General features: G+C 39.7%; 1 protein-coding gene across 1 annotated transcript in view; it reads left to right on the forward strand.

The window, feature by feature from the left end:
• The window catches only part of LOC311504250 (uncharacterized protein), a gene marked incomplete at its 5' end in the record, with an annotated part of 35,704 nt that extends 12,191 nt beyond the window's left edge, over positions 1-23,513 (forward strand). Inside the window, 3 exons of the mRNA XM_084567269.1 lie at positions 907-1,074; positions 2,430-2,498; positions 22,825-23,513. Of these exons, the coding sequence (XP_084423395.1) occupies positions 907-1,074; positions 2,430-2,498; positions 22,825-23,012 (425 nt within the window). The 3' untranslated portion in view covers positions 23,013-23,513. The remainder of the gene's footprint in view (positions 1-906; positions 1,075-2,429; positions 2,499-22,824) is intronic.
• Between the last annotated feature and the right edge of the window lie 1,172 nt (positions 23,514-24,685).

Raw genomic sequence — 24,685 nt, forward strand, 5'->3', positions numbered from 1 at the left:
TCGAGGTTGTGTTTTTTAAGCAAGGGTTGGACAACCGCATGCTTGAAAATTGTCGGGACAATGCCAGTTGCAAGGCATGAATTTAAAATGATCTGAATGGAGGGGCCAACTGCATCAAAAACATCCTTTATAATAGAGGAGGGAATGGCATCATGGGGTGATGTAGTAGGATTCATGTGCAGTACCAAATCCCTCAATTCAGTGAAAGAAATAGGCTGAAATTTGTTAAAAATAGCTGGTACACCTGGGCAATCAGGCGGAGCAAAAGATGAGGTGGGGGTAAACAGTGATCTAATGTTCTCAATTTTGGTGGTAAAAAACCTGAGGATGTTTTTGAGTTGTGACAAAAATGAGTCAGACTGATTGTATTTTAATGCTATTTGTTTTTCTGTATCGATGTGGTCGGATAATAGGAGGAGCCACTGAGATGTAGTAATTTTTGTTCTGTCCTTCCAGTTTAGGAGGATAGTCTTTTTAGCGACTGTTAGAGCGATCAGTATTGGTTGTTCATATTTCAGTGGCGGTTCAACTACAGAGAGGTCTCCTAGCAGACAGATAGCTGGGGAGGCTGGAATACTGCGACCTATAGCTAGCGAAAATGTATTGGTAACGTTTGTCCAAAGTAATCATCTATAGTGTTTGTTGTACAGTGTGGACAGATGTTATTTTCTACCATTCCCATTTTGTATAATATGTTTTGGGTGAAGTGTACTCTGTGCAAAATTTTGTATTGAATAAGTTGTAGTTTGGAATTTTGTGACATTGAGAAGGTGTTATTGTAAATGTGTATCCAGGTTGTGATATTGTTGGTGGTTCCAAGGTCCAAGGTTCCAGGAACCAAACATTAGACTCTGAGTTGACGTCATGGACAGACATGTGTCCATAAAGATTTCTGTTTGATTTTAGGTCTTGAAAATATCTACCACCTCACACTGAGGAAAAAGTACGAGCTGTTGGTAGACATGGAGGACTTCAGTGGAAACAAGGCGTACGCACGTTACTCCTCGTTTTCCATCGACCCAGAATCCTCCGGATACACACTGAGAGTGTCTGGATTCACCAATGGAGGGGCAGGTGGGTAAATACATGATTACATCACAGAAGGAAAGTAGGCTTTTGTGAAGCTGGAGGAATTTTTAGCCCATTCCTCAGAACAGAACCACTTCAGTTCTGAGATGTTGGTGGGTTTCCTCACATCAACTGCTTGCTTCAGGTCCTTCCACAACATTTCTATTGGATTAAGGTCAGGACTTTGACTTGGCCGTTCCTAAACATTCACCTTGTTCTTCCTTAACCGTTCTTTTGTAGAACCACTTGTGTTCTCGGGCTCGTTGTCTTGCTGCATGACCCAGTTTCTCTTCACATTCAGCTCATGGACAGATGTCCTGACATTTTCTTTTAGAGTTCACTGGTAGAATTCAGAATTCATTGGTCCATCAATGATGACAAGCTGTCCTGGTCCAGATGCAGCAGAACAGGCCCAAACCAGGACATTAGCACCCCCATGTTTGATGGAGGGATGAGGTTCTGATGCTGGAATGATGCAGTGTTGTTTCATCTCATTTAAACCAGACTGTTCTACTTTGGTCTCATCTGTCCACTAAACATTGTCCCAATAGTCTTCTGTCTTGTCCACATGATGTTTAGAAATGTTCTTCTTGGAGAGCAGTGTCTTTGTCCATCACACCATGGTTGTTCAGTGGATTCATCAACATTAACATCAGCCAATGAGAGAGAGGCCTTTAGCTGCTTAGAAGTTCCCCTGGGTTCCTTTGGGACCTCTCAGACTATTATGGAGTGATCTTTGTTGGTGGACCACTCCTGTGGAGGGGAACAGTCGTCTTCAATCTGACTGACTGTGGATTATTTGTGGATTCCAAACTCTTTAGAGATGGTTCTGGAACCTTTTCCAGCCTGATGAGCAACAACAACTCTTTCTCTGAGCTCAGTTACTTAGTTACAAGGAGGTCACAGCAGATACTGGAGACAAGGAGGCTCTGACTTTAACAACTCACTGATATGAACAAATGATTAATTTTATTAAACAAACATATACCAAAGTATAATATTTCTGTCTCATGTGTTTGATTGGGTTCTCTTTGTCTACTTTCAGGACTTCTGTTGTTTTCAGTCATTTTTATGAAGAAATGTAGATAATTCTAAAGAACACAAAAAAACTTTTACTGTATGTTCAGATTCAGTGACTTCTGGTTCTCCAGGAGATCATCGTCTCTCAGCTCCATCAGAATAAAACTGCACACATTAACTTAGAAAAAGTTTTCTCCAGTGTCCCAGTGTTTAGTCACAGATCATCATGATGTTCTGCAAAGAGGAAATGCTCAGAGAGAACTTTGACAAAATTAAAACATCTGTTCATATATTGTTGGTTGTAGATGAAGTTCAGCTGTTTCTTCTCCATGTTTCTACAGGAGACTCCCTGACATATCACAATGGACAGAAGTTCACCACTTTTGACAAAGATCAGGACTCCTGGTCTGGTAACTGTGCCAGAAAATTTCTGGGGGGGTACTGGTACAACGCCTGTCGCTATACAAACCCCAACGGAGTTTATCTCTGGGGAGCTCACAGTACTATCTCTTATTTTGGAGTGGAGTGGGGGGCCTGGAAGGGCTATGACTACTCCCTGAAGTCCATCAGCATGAAGATCCGTCCTGTGCAGTAAATCTCCAGGACAAACTTTCTTTCTTTTCTCTCATTAATTATGTTGCTTCATATGTGTGATTAGTATGAGATCAACAACAAACCTGAAACAAGGGAAACTGGACCTGTAGGGTTTCTGGAAGACGGGATCAGGATCAAAACAGATTCCTCCAGTTCCTGAAGGACTGAGAACCTTCACAGAAAACTACAGGTCCATTTTAAAATTTTCTGTAGCTTGAGTGTGAGAGAAGGTTTTGGTTGGTTTTCTCTTTACACTCAGTCTGCTGCTGTAACCAGACCCTTTAATTTCTGCTTAGAATCATTATCTGCTGCAATAAATGAAGAGCAAAGCAAGAAGCTGTTGTGATCTGATGGTGTGGTCAGTTTTTACACTAATACTCTCAAAGGTACAGTAGCTACTGGTTTTATTAGTTGTGTTAATATCAGTCACCTCTGAATAACAACTGATGGAAAACCAGAAGAAAGAAATGTCCTCTTGGTCCTCACGTTATTGACACTGCCTACATGTACCAGAATGCATTTCGCCTGAGCAAAGTGCTTGGTTCTCGAAGCTTTTATTTTGAAAGGAAAGAACGGGCTTTTATTTTGGCTCACGCTAAGTGGAAGTTGTATTCTATATTTAAATCAATGTATTGTTTTTTAAATTCAATTAAACTAGTGTTTTTATTAGGATAAACACTTAATAAACCGAATTCCATTTTGGAGCGGAAGGACCAGAGGTCAAAGGTCACTGAACCTGGAACAACAATGCAAACAAATTCGGCAGGTGTGAAGTTCATATATATATATATATATATATATATATATATATAGACGTCTCATTGAGCGGGCTGGCCCGTTGCTGCGATATGTCAGAATCATATTGGAAGAGGCAGCTCTGCCTCCCCACCCCCCTCCCGTTTCTTCTGCATAGATAGATTTAGATAATGTTCTTGTCCTAATGATTGTCAATATTAGTAGTTAAAATCACTGGATATAAAAACGATGAATCTAAATCAGTAACATGTAAACCCTGTAATACAGATGTCTCATTTCCATGTCAGGATCTGGTTATTATAGACACAGATTCAATATTTAACTGTCATGTATCATCACAGTAACAGCTGTAAACACTCGTGACCTGAACACTGAACATAGAAAGAGTAGTTAAGATTAGATTCATCAGAGAACGTTACAGACGTTGTTTTTGGTTCCTATCAGTTTCCTGAATATATGTGTAAATGAGAGACATTAACTTAGAGCACTTTGTAGAAGACGTTTAATAAAGTTCACTCCATTGACTCGTATTAGTTCGTGGGACAGAGCTGCCTCCTCCAATATGGCGGCGACGTTGACGTATCACAGCAACAGGCCAACCCACTCAATGAGGTGTCTATGTTTATATGTCTATGGTGAAGTTTACCTCGGGCTCCTCATTCTCGCCAACATGTTCTGCTTACCAACATGCTGCTGCTGCCTGCCCCTGGTACGAAAGTTGTGTGCACACAAAAACGTTCCGTATGTGCTCGTTCACGGAAAAGTTCAGATGTATCAAGAGTGAAATGTCCGTGAACTTGTACGTTCCTTCACCAACGTCATGTCTGGCGTACGCTGGCTTCTACAGCTGTTGATCCTTTGGAGACACTTAGAGGTGATGCTGGGAAACTGTCATCAGTGTGAAAACTATTAGTCCGACTGGTCGACCCTGAGCAGAGCCATGCCAGCCGTGTAGGACGGAGTTATCCTCATGTCAGCCAGGTATATCAAATACCCACAATGCATCTGAACAGGTCAACATTAAAGAGCTTTCTGAATGTAATCAGAGCTATGGACTGGGCACACATTTATATAAAAGCATGATGAAACATGTTCATTCATCAATGTACAGATCTGCTGCCCTCGGTATGTATACTCTGATACCACTTGGCAGTTCGATAAACTCCTTCCAGACATCACAACTCTGAAGACAGTTGTCCATTGTCCACAGGTTTATTGACATCATAGGAAAGAGTAAAACTGAAACATACAAACAGCATAATGAACAAAAGATAATCAAATGTTTGTCCTTTTTTACACAAACACAATGTAAATATACTGGTTCTTCAATGAACTAAATTGACCTGTTTTTTAACTACTGCTTTCATGTATTTATTGTACTTTTAACAACATATGTGCTTACAAGTTATTATATTTTAACACATTTTTAACGTATTATCAACTATTTATTCATATTTATTTGTATTTATTCTCCCGATGAACTTAAATAGCAGTCACGACAGCTTTGATTGTAAATTACGGTGACTTGATGAATTCTTGCATCAAACTTCACGAAACTAAACATAAACTCAAAAATAATGATCTGCGATGGCAAACAACATCCAAACAAATAACACATACCAACGATGCTATCAATGGCGTAAGATGTTTGCAGATTGAACTGGATTGAGAGAGGAAACAATTCACAGCTCACAGACAATGCTTGGTTGTTTCTTTCTACTTCCTGATTCTGTGATCACATGTCTCATAAGTCACTCCTACTTCTACTCCTTGACTCTCAAAGTGACAGTAACGCAATTCAGAAACATGAGAAATGACTTGGAAAAATGCAAGCAAATTCTTAACATGCCAAACTAACATTTGTAACAAAGCATCATATGTGATATTAACCAACATTGTGGCGCGTGGAGGACAGATTTTAGGGAAAATGGAGGATGACATGTCAGGAGGTTGACTGTAATATGGCTGTGTGTGAGCTGGAGAAGATTCAGAGAGAGAGAGTGTGTGTGGAGGAGTTGAGGAGGAGGCTGGCTTTGGGGACGAAAGCGGCTTTTCTCCTCTTCTTACAGGCAGGCCAATGATCTTAGAGCAGACCCAAACAGTGCTCTGCAGTCGGTTTGTGTTGTGGAGGCTGATGGAGTGGAACCAGCAGGTTATTGAGAAGGTGATGATGCTCTCAGTAAAACTGTAATAAAAAGTATTTGCTAACTCCAAAGGAGCTGAGTTTCCTCAGGAGGTAGAGACGTTGCTGGCACCTTCTGAGAGTCTCTTCGGTGTTGGAGGAGAATTTCAGCAGGTTGTCAAAGATGGTGCCCAGATATCTGTACTCCTCGACCAGCTCCACTGGCTTCCCATGGATGATGGTGGTGGCTGCTGTAGTCAGGTCCCTCTGCTTCTTGGAATAAGTCCCCACCATCTCCTTGGTATTACTGATGTTCAGTTCCAGGCGTGAGCTGTCGCACCACTCTATGAACTCCTGAAGAGCTGGTCTGTGGTGATGTGAGGGTCCCGACAGCAGAGACAGGAGAACTGTGTCGTCAGCGTACTTGACCAGGTGGCAGTTGGGCTTTGTGGATCTGCAGTCATCGGTCCACACAGCCCAACTGCCACCTGGTCAAGTACGCTGACGATAGAAGAGAACAGCAGGAGAAACCAGATAAAGAGGGGAGGGGGGGAGGGACACACAGCAGTAAACATTCTATATAGTAATAGCACAGAATTGCATGACTAGTAGTAGATAGGAAAGAGGGCAAGAGCTCTGTGCCAGAGAAAAGAAAGTGGAGGATGCGAGAGAGGAGAGAGAAGAAAGAAGGAGGACATGTGTTTGGTGCATCGTCCCCCAGCAGCCTAGGCCTATAGTAGCATCACTAAGGGATGGTTTAGTCCAGCCCTAACTATAAGCCTGATCAAAAAGGAAAGTCTTAAGCCTGACCTTAAAAATAGAGAGAGTGTCTGCCTCCTGAACCCAAACTGGGAGCTGGTTCCACAGGAGAGGAGCCTGATAGCTGAAAGCTCTACCTCCCATTCTACTTTTTGAAATTCTAGGAACCACAAGTAGGCCTGCACTTTCAGACCGAAGTGATCTGTTGGGATGATCTGGTACAATGAGGTCTTTAAGATACGATGGAGCTAGGCCTTTGAGGGCCTTGGATGTAAGGAGGAGGATTTTAAAGGGAGCCAATGAAGAGAAGAATAATTAATATTCTTAACCTTTACAAAATTCATAAAGATTTACCTGGAAGAAACTATAAAGTTCATGAGCCATTTTGGAAATGGCTGCCAAAAGCTAGTGAGTGTAGAGCACAGATAAATCCCCCAGGGGGCAGATAACATGGGTTAAATTCTTTACATGGAAGTGTTGATGATGTGGAGCAGAAGAATCAGAAACTCATGGATCAAATACGATACGTTTGGTGTTAGATGGTTAATTTAATAAAACAAACGTCTCTTCAGTTCCAGCTGCTGTCCGGACTCCTCTTCCTCCTGATTCCACTGTTGACCAACTGCTTTAAACTCCTCCTGCCTCTGGACTGTAGCGACATCTATAATTATGACAACAGCCGACCAAGTGGAGTGTACACCATCTATCCCATCGGAGCCACGTCAGACGTCCAGGTATGTTCTCTAATAATCTGTTTGTTGTTCAGAGACGATGGAAACATTATCAGAGAGACCACATGATGGCGCTGCTTATATACAGACAGACAAACTGAGATCAGATCTCATGTGCCTTCTGGAAGTGAAAGAACAGTGAGAGGCTTTGTTTTGCACTGCTGTTGTATTTATGCCTCTAGTTTTTAATCCTTTATGCCTGACATGAAATAATCAGTTTTGGTATAAGTCAGTTTTTTTGGAAATAAAGAACTTTTTGAGCTCTTAAAAAAGTACAGTTCATTATATTTGGAACATTTCAGACAGTTCTGTTGGTTTCTTTTTCTTTTTCCAAACTTATATATAATATTGTAATATAGCCGTTGTTTGAGCTGGGTACCAGGAAAGTTGTCAGCACCACACTTGTGCAGTCAGACACAATGAGACACTGCAAGATCTGGTTTAATTGGACTTATTTCTGGAGAGGATGGCAGGCAATTGATGCTGGTTTTATCTAAAGAAAAATAGGTAAAACTGTAATGAAACTAAATACATAAGGATACAAATACATCATTCTCTTTTAACTATCAACATAAAGCGTTATCATACAAAATCAACTTTAAGTAACTAAATTATTATCTTTCACAACAGAAATGTACCAACATAAGAACTCACATTTTACTCAGACAAACAATTGCTGCAAGGAGAGAGCCCAGGGTTCTGCTGCAGGGTTTCAAAGGGCCGCACACCTGCACAGGCTCTCATCAAGACGGGCTCCTCCTACTTCCTGCTTCCTTCAGATCACTCCTCCTCCAGGGCCGTCTCTTCACAACACTGCTCCTTTGTCCGTTGCCATCATACACTTCCACAAACATGTGTTGTGAAGATCAGACTGAGACAAATCCCTGATTTATTTAAACTAAACCAGGAACTGAACCACACCTGAGTCTCATTACATTGATGGAAACACTTCTGAACACATGGACTCTGATTTAATCCTAGAGGAGCTCCTCTCTGATATGTAATATTGGCTCTTTTCTTCGAACTGAAGTGGTTCTGTTCTGAGGAATGGGCTAAAATTCCTCCAAGCTGCTGTAGACCACTGATCAGCTGTTACCAGAAACATTTAGTTACAAGGAGGTCACAGATACACAGCAAATTTCTGGAGTTCAAAAATCTGGAGTTAAACAAAAAAGTGTTAAAATTCTCTACATTTAACAACAGTTTGTGTTTAGGGTAACTTTTGGTGGTGTAATATTTCGGTGTTCATTGGGTGTTGAGGAGCCTGATTCAACACTACACCTGAGTTCAGCTTTGTTGCCGCGCTCCGCTCAGCAGTTTTTCACTTGGACTTCACCGTGACTCTTGAGCCAGGTAAAAGTGTGATTTTACTTCTTACTTCTACTTCTAATATTGCTATACTTACTTCACTATACTTTTACTTCTAATGTTATATTAGGCTGTGCAGGACTTTAAGACGATAATAGGACGTATAATAACGGTAGGCCTACATTTGTATATTTTGTCAGACTGTGATGGTCAAACCTCCTAGCAACTAACGTTAGCTGCTGAAGTTTGCCCCAAACCTGTCAGGACTCGTGAGGCAGGTAAAAGAGCCATTTTACTCCTCAAACTTACGTTATATTATACTTCTATCAGTATATAACGGCACATTGTCATGTTTAGTCGAAGATTTTTGCGAGGCCAAACTCGCTAGCTAGCTAGCTGCTGAAGTTACTGTAGCCCCGAACTTTTCGTACCATGCGTTTGCACTTCGCGCATGGAGTTAACATCATAACGTTACTCGTCATTACCATAGACTGTAAAAAAATAGGTCATTACTGATATTTCTTTGTGTGTTTAAGTCAACATTAACTGTTAGCCTACACTGTTTCTTGTCGTATCAATGTATACTGAACAGTAACGTTGTTGTTTCCTCAGTTGACCCCCGGCACGGCTAGGACCGTAACGGACACGAGAAGGGGACCTGTGAGGTAAAGCCCAAATTATGCTTCCGCGTTGACACAGTGCGTCCGTGCGTACGGACCTATTGCGGACCTATTACGTCCTTGCGGACCCCCGTGCGTCCTACGCAAGGGCCAGACGTGCACCTCCCAAAAATCCTCGACGCGCGTCGAGGCGACGCAACAGCAACGCAGCAGCAACGCAGCAGCAACGCAGCGGCATTGGCTGTGATTGGTCCGCTAACTACATCCGCTGGAGACCGCTTTTCCGGTTTCTACTCATAAACATCATTGTCTCCTTTGTCGTGCCCTAATTTGCAATAGAAGTATTTCTTCCTCTGCTTCAATAATTTGGAGCTCCAACGCCAGTCTCTCTGTCTCGGTGTCCATCGTTCACTGTGACTACGACAAAAGCCGGAAGGTAAATAACTATACGAGGCGAGATACGTCACAAGAGTCTCGGTCGGTCGGTCACAAAAAATCATAGCGCCCTCTACCGGTGTGGCATGCATTTCGACACGTAAACCCCACGCAGAACCATCACGGTCTCACGACTGCGTCCGAGCAACTGCGTGGCCATTGCGTGACCATTGCGTGATCACTACGCGGAAGCATAATCTAGCCTTTAGTTGCTAAACCTAACTTTTCCTTAGCTAATAAGCAGTAGGCTAGTGTTGTTTGAAACTGTTCTTTACGGTCACGTGTTGTGATGTTATCTGTAAGTGAACGTGTTAGATAGCTTAGAGTTTGACAGCGACTCTTATAAGCTTCAAGGCTGCCTGTCAATCATTTTCATTGTAAAGACATGACTATGACCACTGAACATTATGCTAAACATGCTACCACAAAGACTCTTTTGTTACAGTGACAGTCCACATGTTGCTTTTATTACTGGTAAAATTATTATTTTTCCTTCCAGTGGTCAAGATGTTGTTGACGGTACAACATGGAAGGACAAAGAAATATGTGAAACTGGAAGAGGTCAGCTTCTCAGATTTTGTCAATGCAGGTAGGTGATGTACCTATGTGTTGTCTGATGTCATTAAAGGGGAAATAATAATTTAATAACGTGTTGAATGTTGTGCTTCAGTGAAACAGAAGTTTCTCATACCAGAAGATAAAGTGCTAAAAGTCGCCGATGAGCAGGGCATAGAGGTGGATGAGGATGTCTTTCCAGAACTTGCAACAGAAGCAGTGTGTTTTGTCATCTCTACTGATGATGGCAAGGGGATTGAACATTGAGAAAATTATGCTGTTGACATCATGCATGATATTTTGGAAGGGGTTGGTCAATATGAGGTCAAATTACTATTTCAGTATTTGATTGAACATTTCATTTCGAAAGAAAGCTTGTTAAATAGGCTGTATGCTTTTGATTATGGCTATTTGGAAAAGAAAAACAAACCAACACATATTAACCTTGACTGTGGAGGAAATGGATTAGGGTTAAATGCATCACAAACTCTGTGTTTGGTCACAAACATACCTTTGATATTTGGTGACCTGGTACCAGAGGATGATTTGCACTGGCACTTGTTGCTCTTGTTGCTAAACATTATAAACATTGTGTTTTCATACTCCATCACAGAAGGGATGACTGTGTATTTGAAGCACCTCATTATTGAACATCACCAACTCTTCAAAGAACTGTACCCATCAAAAAACTTGATTCCAAAACATCATTTTATGGTCCACTATCCGAGGTGCATTCGAAAAATTGGACCACTCATTCATATCTGGACCATGAGATTCGAAGCCAAACACAAATTTTTCAAAGACTGTGTCAAGAACTTCAAGAATTTGACAGTATCACTTGCAAAAAAACACCAGTTTGCAGTAGCTTATCATTGGGAATGCTTTTCTTCAAAAGCCGTTGAATCTGGTCCAGTCAAATTGTGCTTACTTGAAACACTGGAATATATAGAAGAAGAAGATATAGAATATATAGCTGCATATCTTCACATAGATTCACAAGCCACTGTCAGACTCACAAACTGGGTAAAGTGTGGAGTTGAATATCGTGTTGGCCTCTTTGTTTGCACAAGCACTGATGAAAACATGCCAGTGTTCAGCAAAATAATCTCTATCATTTTGCATGATGGTAAAGTTGTTTTTGTTTTGGTTGAGCATGAAACTTGTTTCCATGATCATTTCCATGCTTTCCAAATAAGTGAAACCATCCCAAGAAAGATACTGGTTCTAGAAATGGCTAGATTAAGACATTTCAAATCTTTTGATGCTCAAATGTCTTATGGATGTGATTCACATTTGTATGTTGTGTCAGAGGGTTGTATTTTTTAATGTATCAACATTGCTGACTTAATATACGTAAGCTATATGGAATTTTTTATGTACATGTTGTTTTTATGTACATGTTTATGTACTTAAAGGTTTAAAGTCTACCTAATGTTAATTCATTACTGCAGAAAAGTTCTGTATGTTCAATGCTTTTATACAATGTTTGCACTTTTGAAATATCCTGCTTGTCATTGTTAAACATGAATTTAAAATAAAAATGTGTGATAATAAATGTTTTCTGTAGTCATTTTAACCTAAAATATTCTTTGTATTTTAATTATTAACTCTGAAAAGTGTTAAATAAAACACATTTTTAAGTGTTAACTGTTAACACCATGAAAGAGTTCACATTGAAATTAACTCCAGGTGAGAGTTGTATTTTACCCCACATGGGATTAGTATTTTAACTCCCACAAGTGTTCAGTTTTAACTCCAGAAAAGAGTTCAAAAATCAACTCCAGGAAAAGAGTTACTTTAACTTTTCCCTGGAGTACATTCGATGATCTCACATGTACACTCAAATGTAGTTGATATAAACTCCCAGAGAGTTTATTCCAAAGGCCAGAATTTGCTGTGTAGAGATGTTACGCTTGAAGCAGATGCTTGAAACAGTAAGCGCGTTCGACTTCATGCAGATCTGTGCAGATCTGACTTGACGTGATGCATGCTGGGATGAACGCAATGCATGCTGGGATGGACGCAATGCATGCTGGTTAGAAATCCTGTCCGACTTGTGTCAGCCGGGGAGGGACTTACCACTACGTCACCATGTCACATGACCTTAAAATATCGCGGGAGTCTTTGCCTGCAGACAGATCTTGCAGTTGCTCTCCACGAACTTTTTTTTTTTTTTTTTTTTTTTTTTTTATTATTATTTTGGTTTACAGCTCATTATAACAAATACAACATATGGAAGCATCAACCAACATACAACATCACAACAGATACAAAACATACAGGGGTACAGCTATAATCACAAAAGGCATAGGTAGACAGATTTGTAGGCAGAATGGAAAAAAAAACAAAAAACATTAATAGACCTTTGAGGACACACACGACTCATATAAAACCACAGTTCTTATAGCCTTAGTATTTTCTGAGTACTTCAATGACTCAATGTAATTTCTAAACTCAGTCAAAAAAACAGAAAAGAATGGTTTAGAACCACTGAATTTGCTCCTATGTATGTGGTATTTAGCATAAAGAAATAAAAGATTTATAATGAATTGTGCACTATCACGTTTAACATCAAAGTCAAACAACCCAAAGAAAACATCCTTAAAGCAAAATGAAAAATCTGGGATTAATACTGCATGAATGAATTTTAGTAGCTCTGACCAGAATTGTACTGTATGGGGGCAATTCCAAAAAAGATGTGACATGTTTTCATCAGTGCAATTACAAAATGAGCAGTTAGAGTCAATATCCTGCTTATATCTTTTAAGGAAGGATTTTGTTGGGTAAAACCTGTGTATCAGTTTAAACGAAACTTCTCTTACTTTATTAGTAACTATGTATTTGAAAGGTAAGGACCACACTTTCTTCCAAGGAATATTCTCTACTATACCATTCCAATATGGAATAACATAGGGAGTAGTAACAATATCAGTCTGGAATAAAGCTCTGATTTTCCTGTTAATACTGCGATTTTCTACAGAGAAGCACAAACCCCCTACAGCAGTATCAGTTAAACTGAATAGATGAGTAGGTGGCTGTGGGGGAGTATTACCTTTTAACAACATTATAATCCCAGTGGGAATTGCGTCAAAAACAATAGCATATTCCTTGACCGTTACTGGAATTTGGTATCTTCTTAGAAATTCTGAATATTCGTATAGTTTACCATCCAGATCAAAAAGTTGATTAACAAGTGTAATGTTATTGTTAAACCAGCTTTCAAAGAAAAGAGATTTGTTTTTGTAGAGAATGTTCTCGTTATTCCAAATATAGCATTTGTGAGGTGAGAAGTTATGCTTAAATATGAGAGACCATGCCAAAAGCATTTGTTTGTGAAAGTTAGATAATTTGATTGGGATTTTACTTATCTTGTAATTGCACATCAATAAAAACTCCAGGCCACCAACTTTAGAAAAAACATAGTTAGGGACAAAGTTCCATAAGGATACAGGATTATTAATAAACTGTCTTATCCAGTTTATTTTGAAAGTGTTATTTAAAGTTGTAAAGTCTAAAACGTTTAGACCCCCCAACTGATTAGAGTTCATTACAACAGATTTTTTAATATAATGTATTCTGTTTTTCCATATAAAGTTAAAAAGCATAGAATCAATTTTTTTGCACAAGCTACTATCTACAGCTAATGAGAGAGCACCATAAGTAAGTCTGGATATACCATCAGCTTTTGAGAGTAAGGTTCTACCTCTTAAAGATAAGTCTCTTTGCAACCATGAATTCAATTTCCTTTGTGTTTTCTGAAAGGTAGGATTAAAGTTTAAGGCGCACCTTGTAGATTGGTCTTTGGTTATAATAATTCCTAGATAGGTGACCTGATCTCTCACAGGGATGTTATGTATAGAGGGCACCAAGCAATCTTTTATAAACATAAGTTCACATTTTTTTAAGTTCAAGTGAAGACCAGAAGCTTTCGAGAAACCTTTAATTAAATCTAACGCTAGAGGAATTTGGGAGGCGTCCCTCAAGAAGAGTGTGGTGTCATCAGCAAGTTGGCTGATTTTAATCTGTCTATCAGCAATTAAGATTCCTTGTAAGGCACTGTTTGAAATATGAAGAGTCAGGAGTTGAGACGCTATTAGGAACAAGTAAGGAGAGATAGGACAACCTTGCTTAATCCCACGCAACATATCAAACCTTGGGGATGTACCAAAATTAAATTTTACTGCACTATTGCCATTCCTATACAGAGTTTTAATAGTTTTACAAAAAAAGTGACCAAACCCAAACTTATCAAGCGCTTTCAGAATGAAGCCATGTTCAAGAGAGTCAAAGGCTTTGTAGAAATCAAGAAACAAGAGAAAACTATCATCAACAATAAGTTCATTATAGTCTAGCATATCCAAAATCAGTCTAATATTATTAGCAATATGACGTTTCCTCATGAATCCAGATTGTGACTCATCTATGATGGAGTCCAGAACATATTTCAATCTATTAGCAAAAATAATAGCCAACACTTTGTAATCAATATTTAGCAGTGTGATCAGACGCCAGTTCTCTAAATTTTCCTTATCTTTATTTGGTTTTGGAATCAGAGTGATGATACCTTGAGTCATACTTGTTGGAAGAGCTTCACTTTGAATGCTTTCAGAAAAAACATTTAGCAAAAAGGGGGATAGTTCTTTGCCAAACAGCTTATAAAACTCAGAGGTTATACCATCACACCCTGGACTTTTATTACTTTTAAGACTATTAATAGCATTCAAAACCTCATCATTACAGATGTTATAATCACATGCATCCCTATCCTCTGCGGAAATAACATTACAATTGTGGATAGAGTCTATAAATGAGGTAGCTGTCACTTCACAGTACTGAGAGGAGTATAAATTACTGTAAAAACGGTGGCAAAAGGCAGATATATCTTTCGGATTATCAACTATCTGGTCCTCTATTTTTAGTTTGTCGATTGCAGCAAGAAGAGATCTATTTTTTTCCAGCCTAAAAAAATAGGCAGAATTTTGTTCGCCGCCTTCTAACCATTTGGATCTAGATCGAATGTATGCACCCTTTGCTTTGTCTATATATAGTTGATCTAGTTTGTGTTGTAAGAGCACATATTCATTCCTCTCCAATTCAGATAAGGGCTCCTTTTGACAAAAAGACGCCAGCTGTGTAGTAATCTCGTCTTCATTTGCTCTTTTTTGTTTAGCCAGATCAGCACCAAACTTCCTAAAAAACTTCCCTAACTCATATTTCAACAGTTCCCAATTCCTCCCGTAAGATTTCTGAGTTTCTGCTTGGTTCCAGTGTGTTATTATTAGATCCTTAACTTTTTCTTTGACCTGTGAGTAGTTCAAAAGAGAACTGTTCAATTTCCAAAATGATGCTTTTGGGCCTGAATGACTTCCAGGCAAGGATATTGATAGATAGACTGCTTTATGATCAGTCAACGGAGAATTATAAATATGAGATGAAATATTATCATTTATCAAGCATCTGGAAACCAACCAGTAATCAATTCTAGACTGTCTAGAGCTGTCCTTATTAGACCAAGTGTATAGACGCTCACTAGGAAACAAATTCCTCCAGACATCAATAAGTTCAAACTTCTCCATAAAACACTTCAGAGTGGAGTTGAGACATACTGAACTCCGTGGGGGAAATCTGTCTATGGTGTTATTTAGAGCTATATTAAAATCCCCACCTAAGATTAAAGAGGCATTGGGGTATTTGGTTAACCAGAAAGTGTCAGGACCACGTAGTGTTTGTTATTTTTTTCAGTTCAGTTGTGTGTCCCTTTTGTCACTTCCTGCTTTATTTTGTAGTGTGAGTCTCATGAAGTCTGTCTTCCTGTCTAGTTCAGTCTCTGATTGCTTTCCCCGCCCTCATGTGTTTCACCTGTGTCTCGTTGTCTCCCTCTCCCTTGTGTATTTAAGCTGTGTTCCCCTCTCCTTCTATGTCAGATCGTCTTTTTGGTTTTCCTGAAGTGTTCGAGCCCTTTTCTTCGAAGTTTTCTCTAGTTGTGACCTTAGCCTGTTGTTCTACCTGAGTTTTTGCCTGCCGGATAATTGTACCTTTGCCAGTATCCTGACTCCCTGGTTTTGACCCTGTTACTGAAATAAACGACCTCCGAGTTTGCCTGATACCTGACTCCTCCTTTGTCCACCTGGGCCCGTATTCCTAAAGATTCTAAGAATCCTCTAAGAGAGCTCTTATCTTAGCCTAAAAATTCCTAGCTAGGAGTCTTAGCTTAGGAGTGATTCCAGAAAATTCTTAGAGAACTCTTAGCAAGGAATGGACAGAAACTCTTATCTTAGTGAGGAGGTGTGGTTGACCCCGTTGCTAGGTATGAGTCATCATTTCAAGAGGTGTGATTGGTTGATCCTAGAAGCTAGATAAAAATACACTTTTGGTGATAACTGGCCTAGAATAGACGTCAAATTAATAGACTTAACAGAATCTAATCTCTATGAAGACTGTATAATTATAAATAATAATTTACATAAAAATAAATAAATAGTACGCTATACTTTAAAAAGTATCCTATAAAATGTGTGATTAAACTCAGTTCACTACCACAGTATTCACATGCTGATAGTTCTATTTATTTGCTTTCATTCATTTACCACACTGGTAACATTTTGCACTTCACCTATTTGGTATTAACAAGAGTAAAATGGCTCAGCTTTCATCAATTTCTGTGATTGCTAACCGGCCTAGAAGAAGCAGTGTTGGTTGGTGTTCAAATCTTCCAAAAACCGAACAGCAGTGGAGAAGAAATGAAGTAAGAAACCCAACTGGACAGAGGAACAGTGTTTGCTTCTGGATCAACTGGTCAATGAGAATAAAAGTGTTTAAGACGTAGATTTGGCTCCAAGTCATCACTGCTGCATTGTTGCATTTTTCCTGTTGCTAAATACCTCAGTATTGTGTTGACTTTCATTTCCAGTGATACAGTTGTCCCTCTCTATAACGCGGTTCACCTTTCGCGGCCTCGCGGATTTTTTTAGTGCAATTTTGCATGCTTTTTTTATTTTTATTTTTTTATTTTATTTTTTTTTAACAGCGCATTGATTTCTGCGTCCTGATTGGCTAAGGGAGAGGCTGCGTGTCGTCTTCTGCGTCCTGATTGGCTAAGGGACTGTAGACCATTGTCAATCAATCTCCTCCGTACGGTGTCTACAGAATTGTTGCAAATGTACATATACAGTATCTTTGATCGCTGGCAGTGTGACTGAAGTGCGGTATGTTTGCAAGTTATTGAGAAAAGTGTATAAAGTGTGTAGTGAGGGGTTTTGCAACCTTAAAACATTTATAATCATTGTAAAAAATAAAGCTGACTACTTCGCGGATTTCGCCTATTTTTAGAACGTAACTCCCGCGATTAACGAGGGACCACTGTATTGCGATTGTAACAAGCTTGATTGTCATTCAGTGTTTGGAGAATATCTCTCCTGCCTCTTCTTTCAGCCATTTTCTCCTCTGCTTAAGAAATTCCTAAGCCTCCTAAAAGTCCTCCTCCCTGCTCTTAGCAGATCTCACCTTAGGAGTACTCTTAAGAGCTAAGATTCTTTAGGAATAGCTTTTATCTTTACTAGGAGCTACTCCTAACTTTGAGAGGGAAACGTCATGATTCTAAGAATTTTCTTAGAATTTGGCCACTAGGAGCAACTCTTAGCGCTAAGAATCTTTAGGAATACGGGCCCTGGTCTGTACCTGATAGAAAGAGACTTTATCTTCCAAAGTATCAAAGAGTGTACTATTCTCCAGAGAGGAGTGATATCCATAAATGTTGATTACAATAATAGTAAGACTGTTTATGGCTATTATCATACTGACAAAGTGACCGGAAACATCTGTATCAGTCTCCATAACTATTCCCTTAAAGTTGTGTTTGAAAATCCCTACCCCAGCTGAACGTTCAGATCCGTGTGCTAACCATATGTCATTCCCCCATTGTGATTTCCAAAACATAGAGTCATTTGGAGTTGAGTGACATTCTTGAAAAAAATTAAAATCTGCCTTGTATTTCTTTGCAAATAAAAATAAAGCCTTGCGTTTCACATTATCTTTCAGACCCCTAACATTAATTGACAATAAAGACAAAGACATACAATAAACACTCTAAACAAGAGACAAAATTCTTTTAAATGTCTCTCACTGAACACTGAATGCAGGCTAACTCTGCAATAGATCAATAAACCTGAGTTTAACTAGGTAAAGGAATGTACGAACTCATTCCGTAAATGTAGTAGCTTAACAAGCTGGTGGATCAATGTAGAAAATATTATTAAAAGCACTAAACTTCTCAAATATTAAAAAGAGAGCAAAAAAAACAATATATGTTAAACAAATAATAAAAAATAATAATAATGTAAAAAAGAGAAGGGAAATCACCTTCGTTACGTAACAATATTGCGCCATCACCTGGCGATATGAAAAGAGCTATTGAGAAACAAAAGTCTTCATAATAATGAATGACTGACAATTGCAAACGTCGCAGTCTAACTAGGAAGTAACAAGATAAATTGACATTTTATAGGATGGCTTTGACCATTTTTAGAAATAGGTAATATCAGAAATATAAGGTGTGTTTAGGTTATCAAACTCATCGTTATAAAAGAAGACATACCCCTATCAACCACTGGTTTGTAACTTTTTTACCCTCGATGTAGGCAAATGAACCTCGGAAACCTGCTTTCTTTCCTTCTTTCCTTGCTTTCTCCACCAGTGGCCACAGCTTACTTCTAGCATCCTTGATATCCTGCGTCAGGTCTTCAAATATTTTGATATTCTTGTCACGAAGAATCCTAGCTGTTCTGGCGTCTTTCCAGACGATGTCCCTGTGTGTGCGTGAAAGGAATTGCACGATGATTCGGCGGTTGGAATGTTCATCTTGAGAGCGGGGACCCAGTCTGTGAGTGACATCCACGGAAAAGGCTAGGCTACCAGCAATCTCAGGCGAAACCTGGCAAAAGAGGCTGACTATGATCTTCTTGATGTCTTCGCCTTTACTTTCTGGAATGCCAGCTACTCGTAGATTCCATCTCCTTTTATAACCATCCAGCTCGTTGCATTTATCGCGGAGAACTTTGTTTTCCTTTTCTAGAATGCTAACTTTGTTTTGCATAAGTGCAACATCCATTTTCACGTCCTCTACCTGTTTCCCCATGAATTCCAGGCTCTCAGTGACACTTCTAATGGACGTTGTATTGTCTTTCACTGTCACCTCAAGAGATTGTAGGCGCCTGAGAGACTCTTCCTGCATTTTCTCTATTCTTTCCATTATCGACAATAGACGAGCGTTTGAGACAGGTTCACACTCACCACTTTCAGGTTCATCACTTGCCCGTGTCTTAGATTTTTTTGATTTTGGTTTGGGAGTCTCTTGCAGTGCTAAAGGCAGGATTCCACTTGGTTCAGTCGGGTTGGAATCAAACTGGTCAGACAAAGATTTCTTTGCATAAGAATGCATTGTTTCTAGAAGATCTCCTTCTCCCTCCATTATAGCAGTCTTTCAGATAGAGTGAAAAAATAAAAAATCCTCTCAATTGACTGTAAACCAAATCATTTTAAGGAGAGGTCAATTCCAATATTGCTAATGTCCAGTTTATGCTAGCGAGTCTCCAGGAACGCACGTGCTATTCCTCACATAAAAAAAAACTAAAATAAGTTAGGAAGAGAAGTTAACTCCTTAATAAGTCCACGTAAGGTTCTTTATCCCTTTCACTGGTGCATATCAGTTCATCAGGTCTTTAGTTTTTTCTTCAAAGTATTAGGTTTTAATGATGATCTTGCAGAGCCAAGCCAAAACACCGTCGATCACGCAGACACCATCTTGGCGAACCACGAACTGCACGACCGGAAACCCGCCCTCATGACGTCAGGTCAAAGATGTGATCGGGCAGTTTGGGAGGAATCTCCTCATGACGATTTTGACGTTTCTCGCTTCGTTATGTTGGAATATGCGAAAATGAACAGAAATGGAAGGGATACCTTCTTATATGTGATTTCTGCAACAATGGTAGGCTGGCCTACTGAAAACATTGTACATCTGACTGCAGTTCAATGCAGTGTTCATTTCTTCGATTAAACAGTAAAAAGGCATTTTTAACATGTTGGTAACAGTAGAATAAGCGGGATAATGGACTTCACTCCATTAGACTATCCGAAAATAAAACTAGCCTGGGCTATTGGCTCAACTGTCAGCACGCTCGCCTCCCGATCCGAGGTGCTGCTGGTTCGAGTCCGGGCGTGTGCAGAGCTGAATCACACAGGTTCAACACAACGCAGGTTACATTCTAAGGCTTCGCGTCGGGCCGTTTTACCATCTAGAACGCGTGCATTCAATTTGTAGAAGTGTCGTCCGTTATCCTTTACTTATATCGTAGTACTGCTTCTTCAGTATCATCCTAAATTGGTTTAGTGGGTAACACGTCAGTCTGGCGATCGGCCGTCCATAGTTCAAATCTTGTTAACGGTTAGTAGATTTTTGGGGTTCTTCTTCACACCTGTCTGTCTAAAAATGAAAACAAATGGCATTTAATCTCCATCTCAATATCTTTCTGTGAATTCGTTTCATGGTTGAGTTACAGGTGCTAAACGACTTTGGGTGTAAAAGTAAATATTCAAATAAGTAGCCTAATCAGCAGTTCATTTTCGCCAAGATTGGAGACCAAAGCACTATGCTACTTAATCCTTATTCAGTAGATTTGCTGCTATTCACAATTCTTTGCACACAGCATGCTTGTTGTAACACGGGTATAAATTCCGGTAACTCCAAAGCTTCTATTTCGTCGGCAACAACGAATGCAAACACCGCGAGATCCGCCATTGTTTACACGAAGTTGACCGTGTCCGACTTGTCTGCAGCCGTTTTATGCTCCACCCCTACAGTCGGCGTAAGATCACGTTGACGTAAGCAAGTCAGACTCAGACAGGCGCAGACAAGTCGAACGCGCCTAGTGTCAAGGGTTCAAAGCAGAAGTATCGCGACAAGATGTTTCGGTGCCTCACTTCATCAGTTGAAAAATCACGTGACTCCCCAAATGACGCTTCATTACGTCACACGCGCATCGGCCGTCATCGGCAACGTGTCACGTTATTGTCAAACTCAGGGCCCGTCCACACAGAAACGCAAAAACGCCGAAACGCATAAGTTTTTCATCGTTTTGGCCTTTCGTCCACACGTATCCTGTAAACGCATTGCCCTAAAACGCACTTTTCTGAAAACGGGTCCCAGGGTGGAGAAATTCGCAAACGCAGCTCTTGCGTTTCTTTGTGGACGGCTAAAACGGGGAAAACGATGACGTCATCGCCACACTCCCGAGCAGCCTTCCACATCCCGCGAGACGTCTCGTAACAACATCAACAACAATGGCGGACTACATGCTAGTTTTCATGCTGGAGACGATATTGAGCCTATTAGGGTTACTAGGGCAAAATATCATGCTCCTGTGCCACCACGCTGAGCAAAAAAGGCGATTTGTAAACAGCGCTCAAGCTTTATGCGCATGCTCCGCATCTTCATCTCCCTTTTTGGTGAATTTCTGAAACCGAAACAGCGCCACTTATAGGCCTGGAATAGGAAGTAGCGTTTTCGGTCGTGCTGAAACGGATCCTTGTGGACGCGGATATTTCTTGAAACGATGATCGAAAACGGAGAGGAAAAAGATCGTTTTCGTACGTGTGGACGGGCCCTCACAATGCTTATAAATGGACACAGTCCCTAATACGTTACGTAGTTTCATTGATTTAGAACGAGGGAGAGTGAAGTTTAAGGTAAGATTAGTAGAACATTACATTAACTTGCATACTCACATTGGCACATAGGCATTCACACACTATACATTTATTTACATACCTGTATACATACATAGCAGAGGAACAGACTAAAGCCTAACTCAGCTGAAATTATCTTGTTTTTAAATAAAAATCTCTAAACCACCCAAATCCTCTTTCCAGTTTCACAAGCATTTTCTACAACTACTGTCATCACCGTCCCTAGATGCACAAGCATTTCACTTATTTTGTAAATATATTTTTGTATTTCTATCAATCTTATAAAAGCATATATTTAAAACATACAGTATTACATGATGTCAAACTCAGACAAGTATATTATTATTTTATATAAAAGAAAAGAAAATCAAGCATTTCAAGATGCACATACTGTAGATCCTTTATTGTTAAGCAAACACAACTTTCTGTTTCACGACCCTTCGTTTCATGTGAATGCTATGTATAATATTATCCAGCAGATGTCACCACATTTAATTGTATCAAATGCTTCGAAACACCTGAACTGTTTCAACACAATTGCTTTAGATTGATTCAGTGGTTCAGAAAGCTTCGGTTTCTCCATCACTAGTCACAGCAGATACTGGAAACAAGGAGGCACTGACTTTAACAACTCACTGATATGAACAAATGATTCATTTATTGAACAAACAAATACCAAAGTATAATATTTCTGTCTCATGTGTTTGATTGGGTTCTCTTTGTCTACTTTCAGGACTTCTGTTGTTTTGAGTTATTTTTATGAAGAAATGTAGATAATTCTAAAGAACACAAAAAACTTTTACTGTATGTTCAGATTCAGTGACTTCTGGTTCTCGAGGAGATCATCGTCTCTAAGCTCCATCAGAATAAAACTGCACACATTAACTTAGAACAAGAAGTTTTCTCCAGTGTCTCAGTGTTTAGTCACAGATCATCATGATGCTCTGCAAAGAGGAAATGCTCAGAGAGAACTTTGACTAAATCAAAACATCTGTTCATATATTGTTGGTTGTAGATGAAGTTCAGCTGTTTCTTCTCCATGTTTCTACAGGAGACGCCCTGACATTTCACAATGGACAGTTCTCCACTTTTGACAAAGATCAGGACTCCTCAGGTGCAAACTGTGCCAGACATCATCTGGGGGCGTTCTGGTACAATGATTGTCACACCACAAACCCAAATGGAGTTTATCGCTGGGGAGCTGACGGTACTATCCATGCTCTTGGAGTGGATTGGCATCGCTGGAAGGGTCATGACTACTCCCTGAAGTCCATCAGCATGAAGATCCGTCCTGTGCAGTAAATCTCCAGGACAAACTTTATTTCTTTTCTCTTATTAATTATGTTGTTTCATATGTGTGATTAGTATGAGATCAACAACAAACCTGAAACAAGGGAAACTGGACCTGTAGGGTTTCTGGAAGACGGGATCAGGATCAAAACAGATTCCTCCAGTTCCTGAAGGACTGAGAACCTTCACAAAAAACTACAGGTCAATTTTAAAAGTGTTAATAAAATCTCTAGCTTGAGTGTGAGAGGTGTGATGTTACATGTGTTTATTCTGTTAGATTGTTATAGCACCTCCCATAGGCCTTTAAGAGAAGTACAGCTTACTCGTGTTTTTTTTTTTTTTGTAGATGTTTGCATTCTCATTTGTTGTTCAGTGTCACATGTTTTTTGGTCACATGATCAGATCACAGGATAGTTTTTTTTTTTTTTTCTGTCAGAAAGATTAGAGGACCGCATGGGTTAAGACTTCTTTTTTCACCCAGTTTCGTCTGCCTCTGTAAACCTTTGAGCAGCTTTGTGTTTGCACATTACTACAAATACCTTGACCTGCAGTGTACCTTCAATAAATGGACATACAAGTTCGTGCTGACAACTTACGTCCTGCCTCCTTGTCATTGACGCTACCTAGCCACTTCAGTCAAGTTAAAGTGTTTAGCTGTCTGGTGATATGTGCTTTGCTACGTGCTCAGGTGCCGGAACAGAAGGTTTTGGTTGGTTTTCTCTTTACACTCAGTCTGCTGCTGTAACCAGACCCTTTCATTTCTGCTTAGAATCATTATCTGCTGCAATAAATGAGGAGCAAAGCAAGAAGCTGTTGTGATCTGATGGTGTGTTTTTACACCAACGGTACAGTAGCTACTGGTTTTAATAGTCGTGTTAATATCAGTCATCTCTGAATATCCAACAAAGGTTCAAAAAAAGGCAACTGGACTTGTAGAGTTTTAGAGAAGACGTTTCACCACTCATCCGAGTAGCTTCTTCAGTTCTAGGGGACTGGTGAGAAGTCTGAGGTTTAAATAGGAACTCCTCCTGAAAAAACGTGCTTGTTAAAGGCAAGCTTGTTACAAGTTGCCTTTTTTTGAACCTTTGTTGGATATACCAACAAAGGTTGACCTGGACCTGGATGACTGAGAACCTTCACAGACGTCATCTCTGAATAACAACTGATGGAAAAACCACAAGAAAGAAATGTCCTCTTCTTCCAAAGAAACAATAAAAAGTTGAGGCAACAAAGTGTTTGATTACCAGATGGTGATCAGTTTTTCCACCCACTCAGTAAATATTCTTATCAGTGAGAACCAGGTTGTTTATAAAGCTTCACAGCTCTCACTGTGTTTCCTGTGAAGCTCTATACTACATCTGTTTTCATGGTCTCATCAACCTGCCCAGTCCTCATGGCCTCCTGCAGTTTTCCACTCCTACCAGAAATGAACAATTTATCAACCTGCCTATGATTCCTCTTACATTTTCAAACTGTCATGTAACATCATCAGTTTGTATCATCAGATTCCACATGTACTCTCTAGTCAGATATATGTATCTATGACAGATGTATGTTTATCTGGTTTCTCCTGCTGTTCTCTTCTCTCTTTCTTCTGTCTCTGTCAGCTGGCCTTAGGCAGATGGGTCCCTCCAAATGAGCTGGGTTCTGCTCAAGGTTTCTTCCTGTTAAAAGGGAGTTTTGGG

Source organism: Chelon labrosus, assembly GCF_963514085.1.
Source record: "Chelon labrosus genome assembly, chromosome: 19".
Lineage (NCBI taxonomy): Eukaryota > Metazoa > Chordata > Actinopteri > Mugiliformes > Mugilidae > Chelon > Chelon labrosus.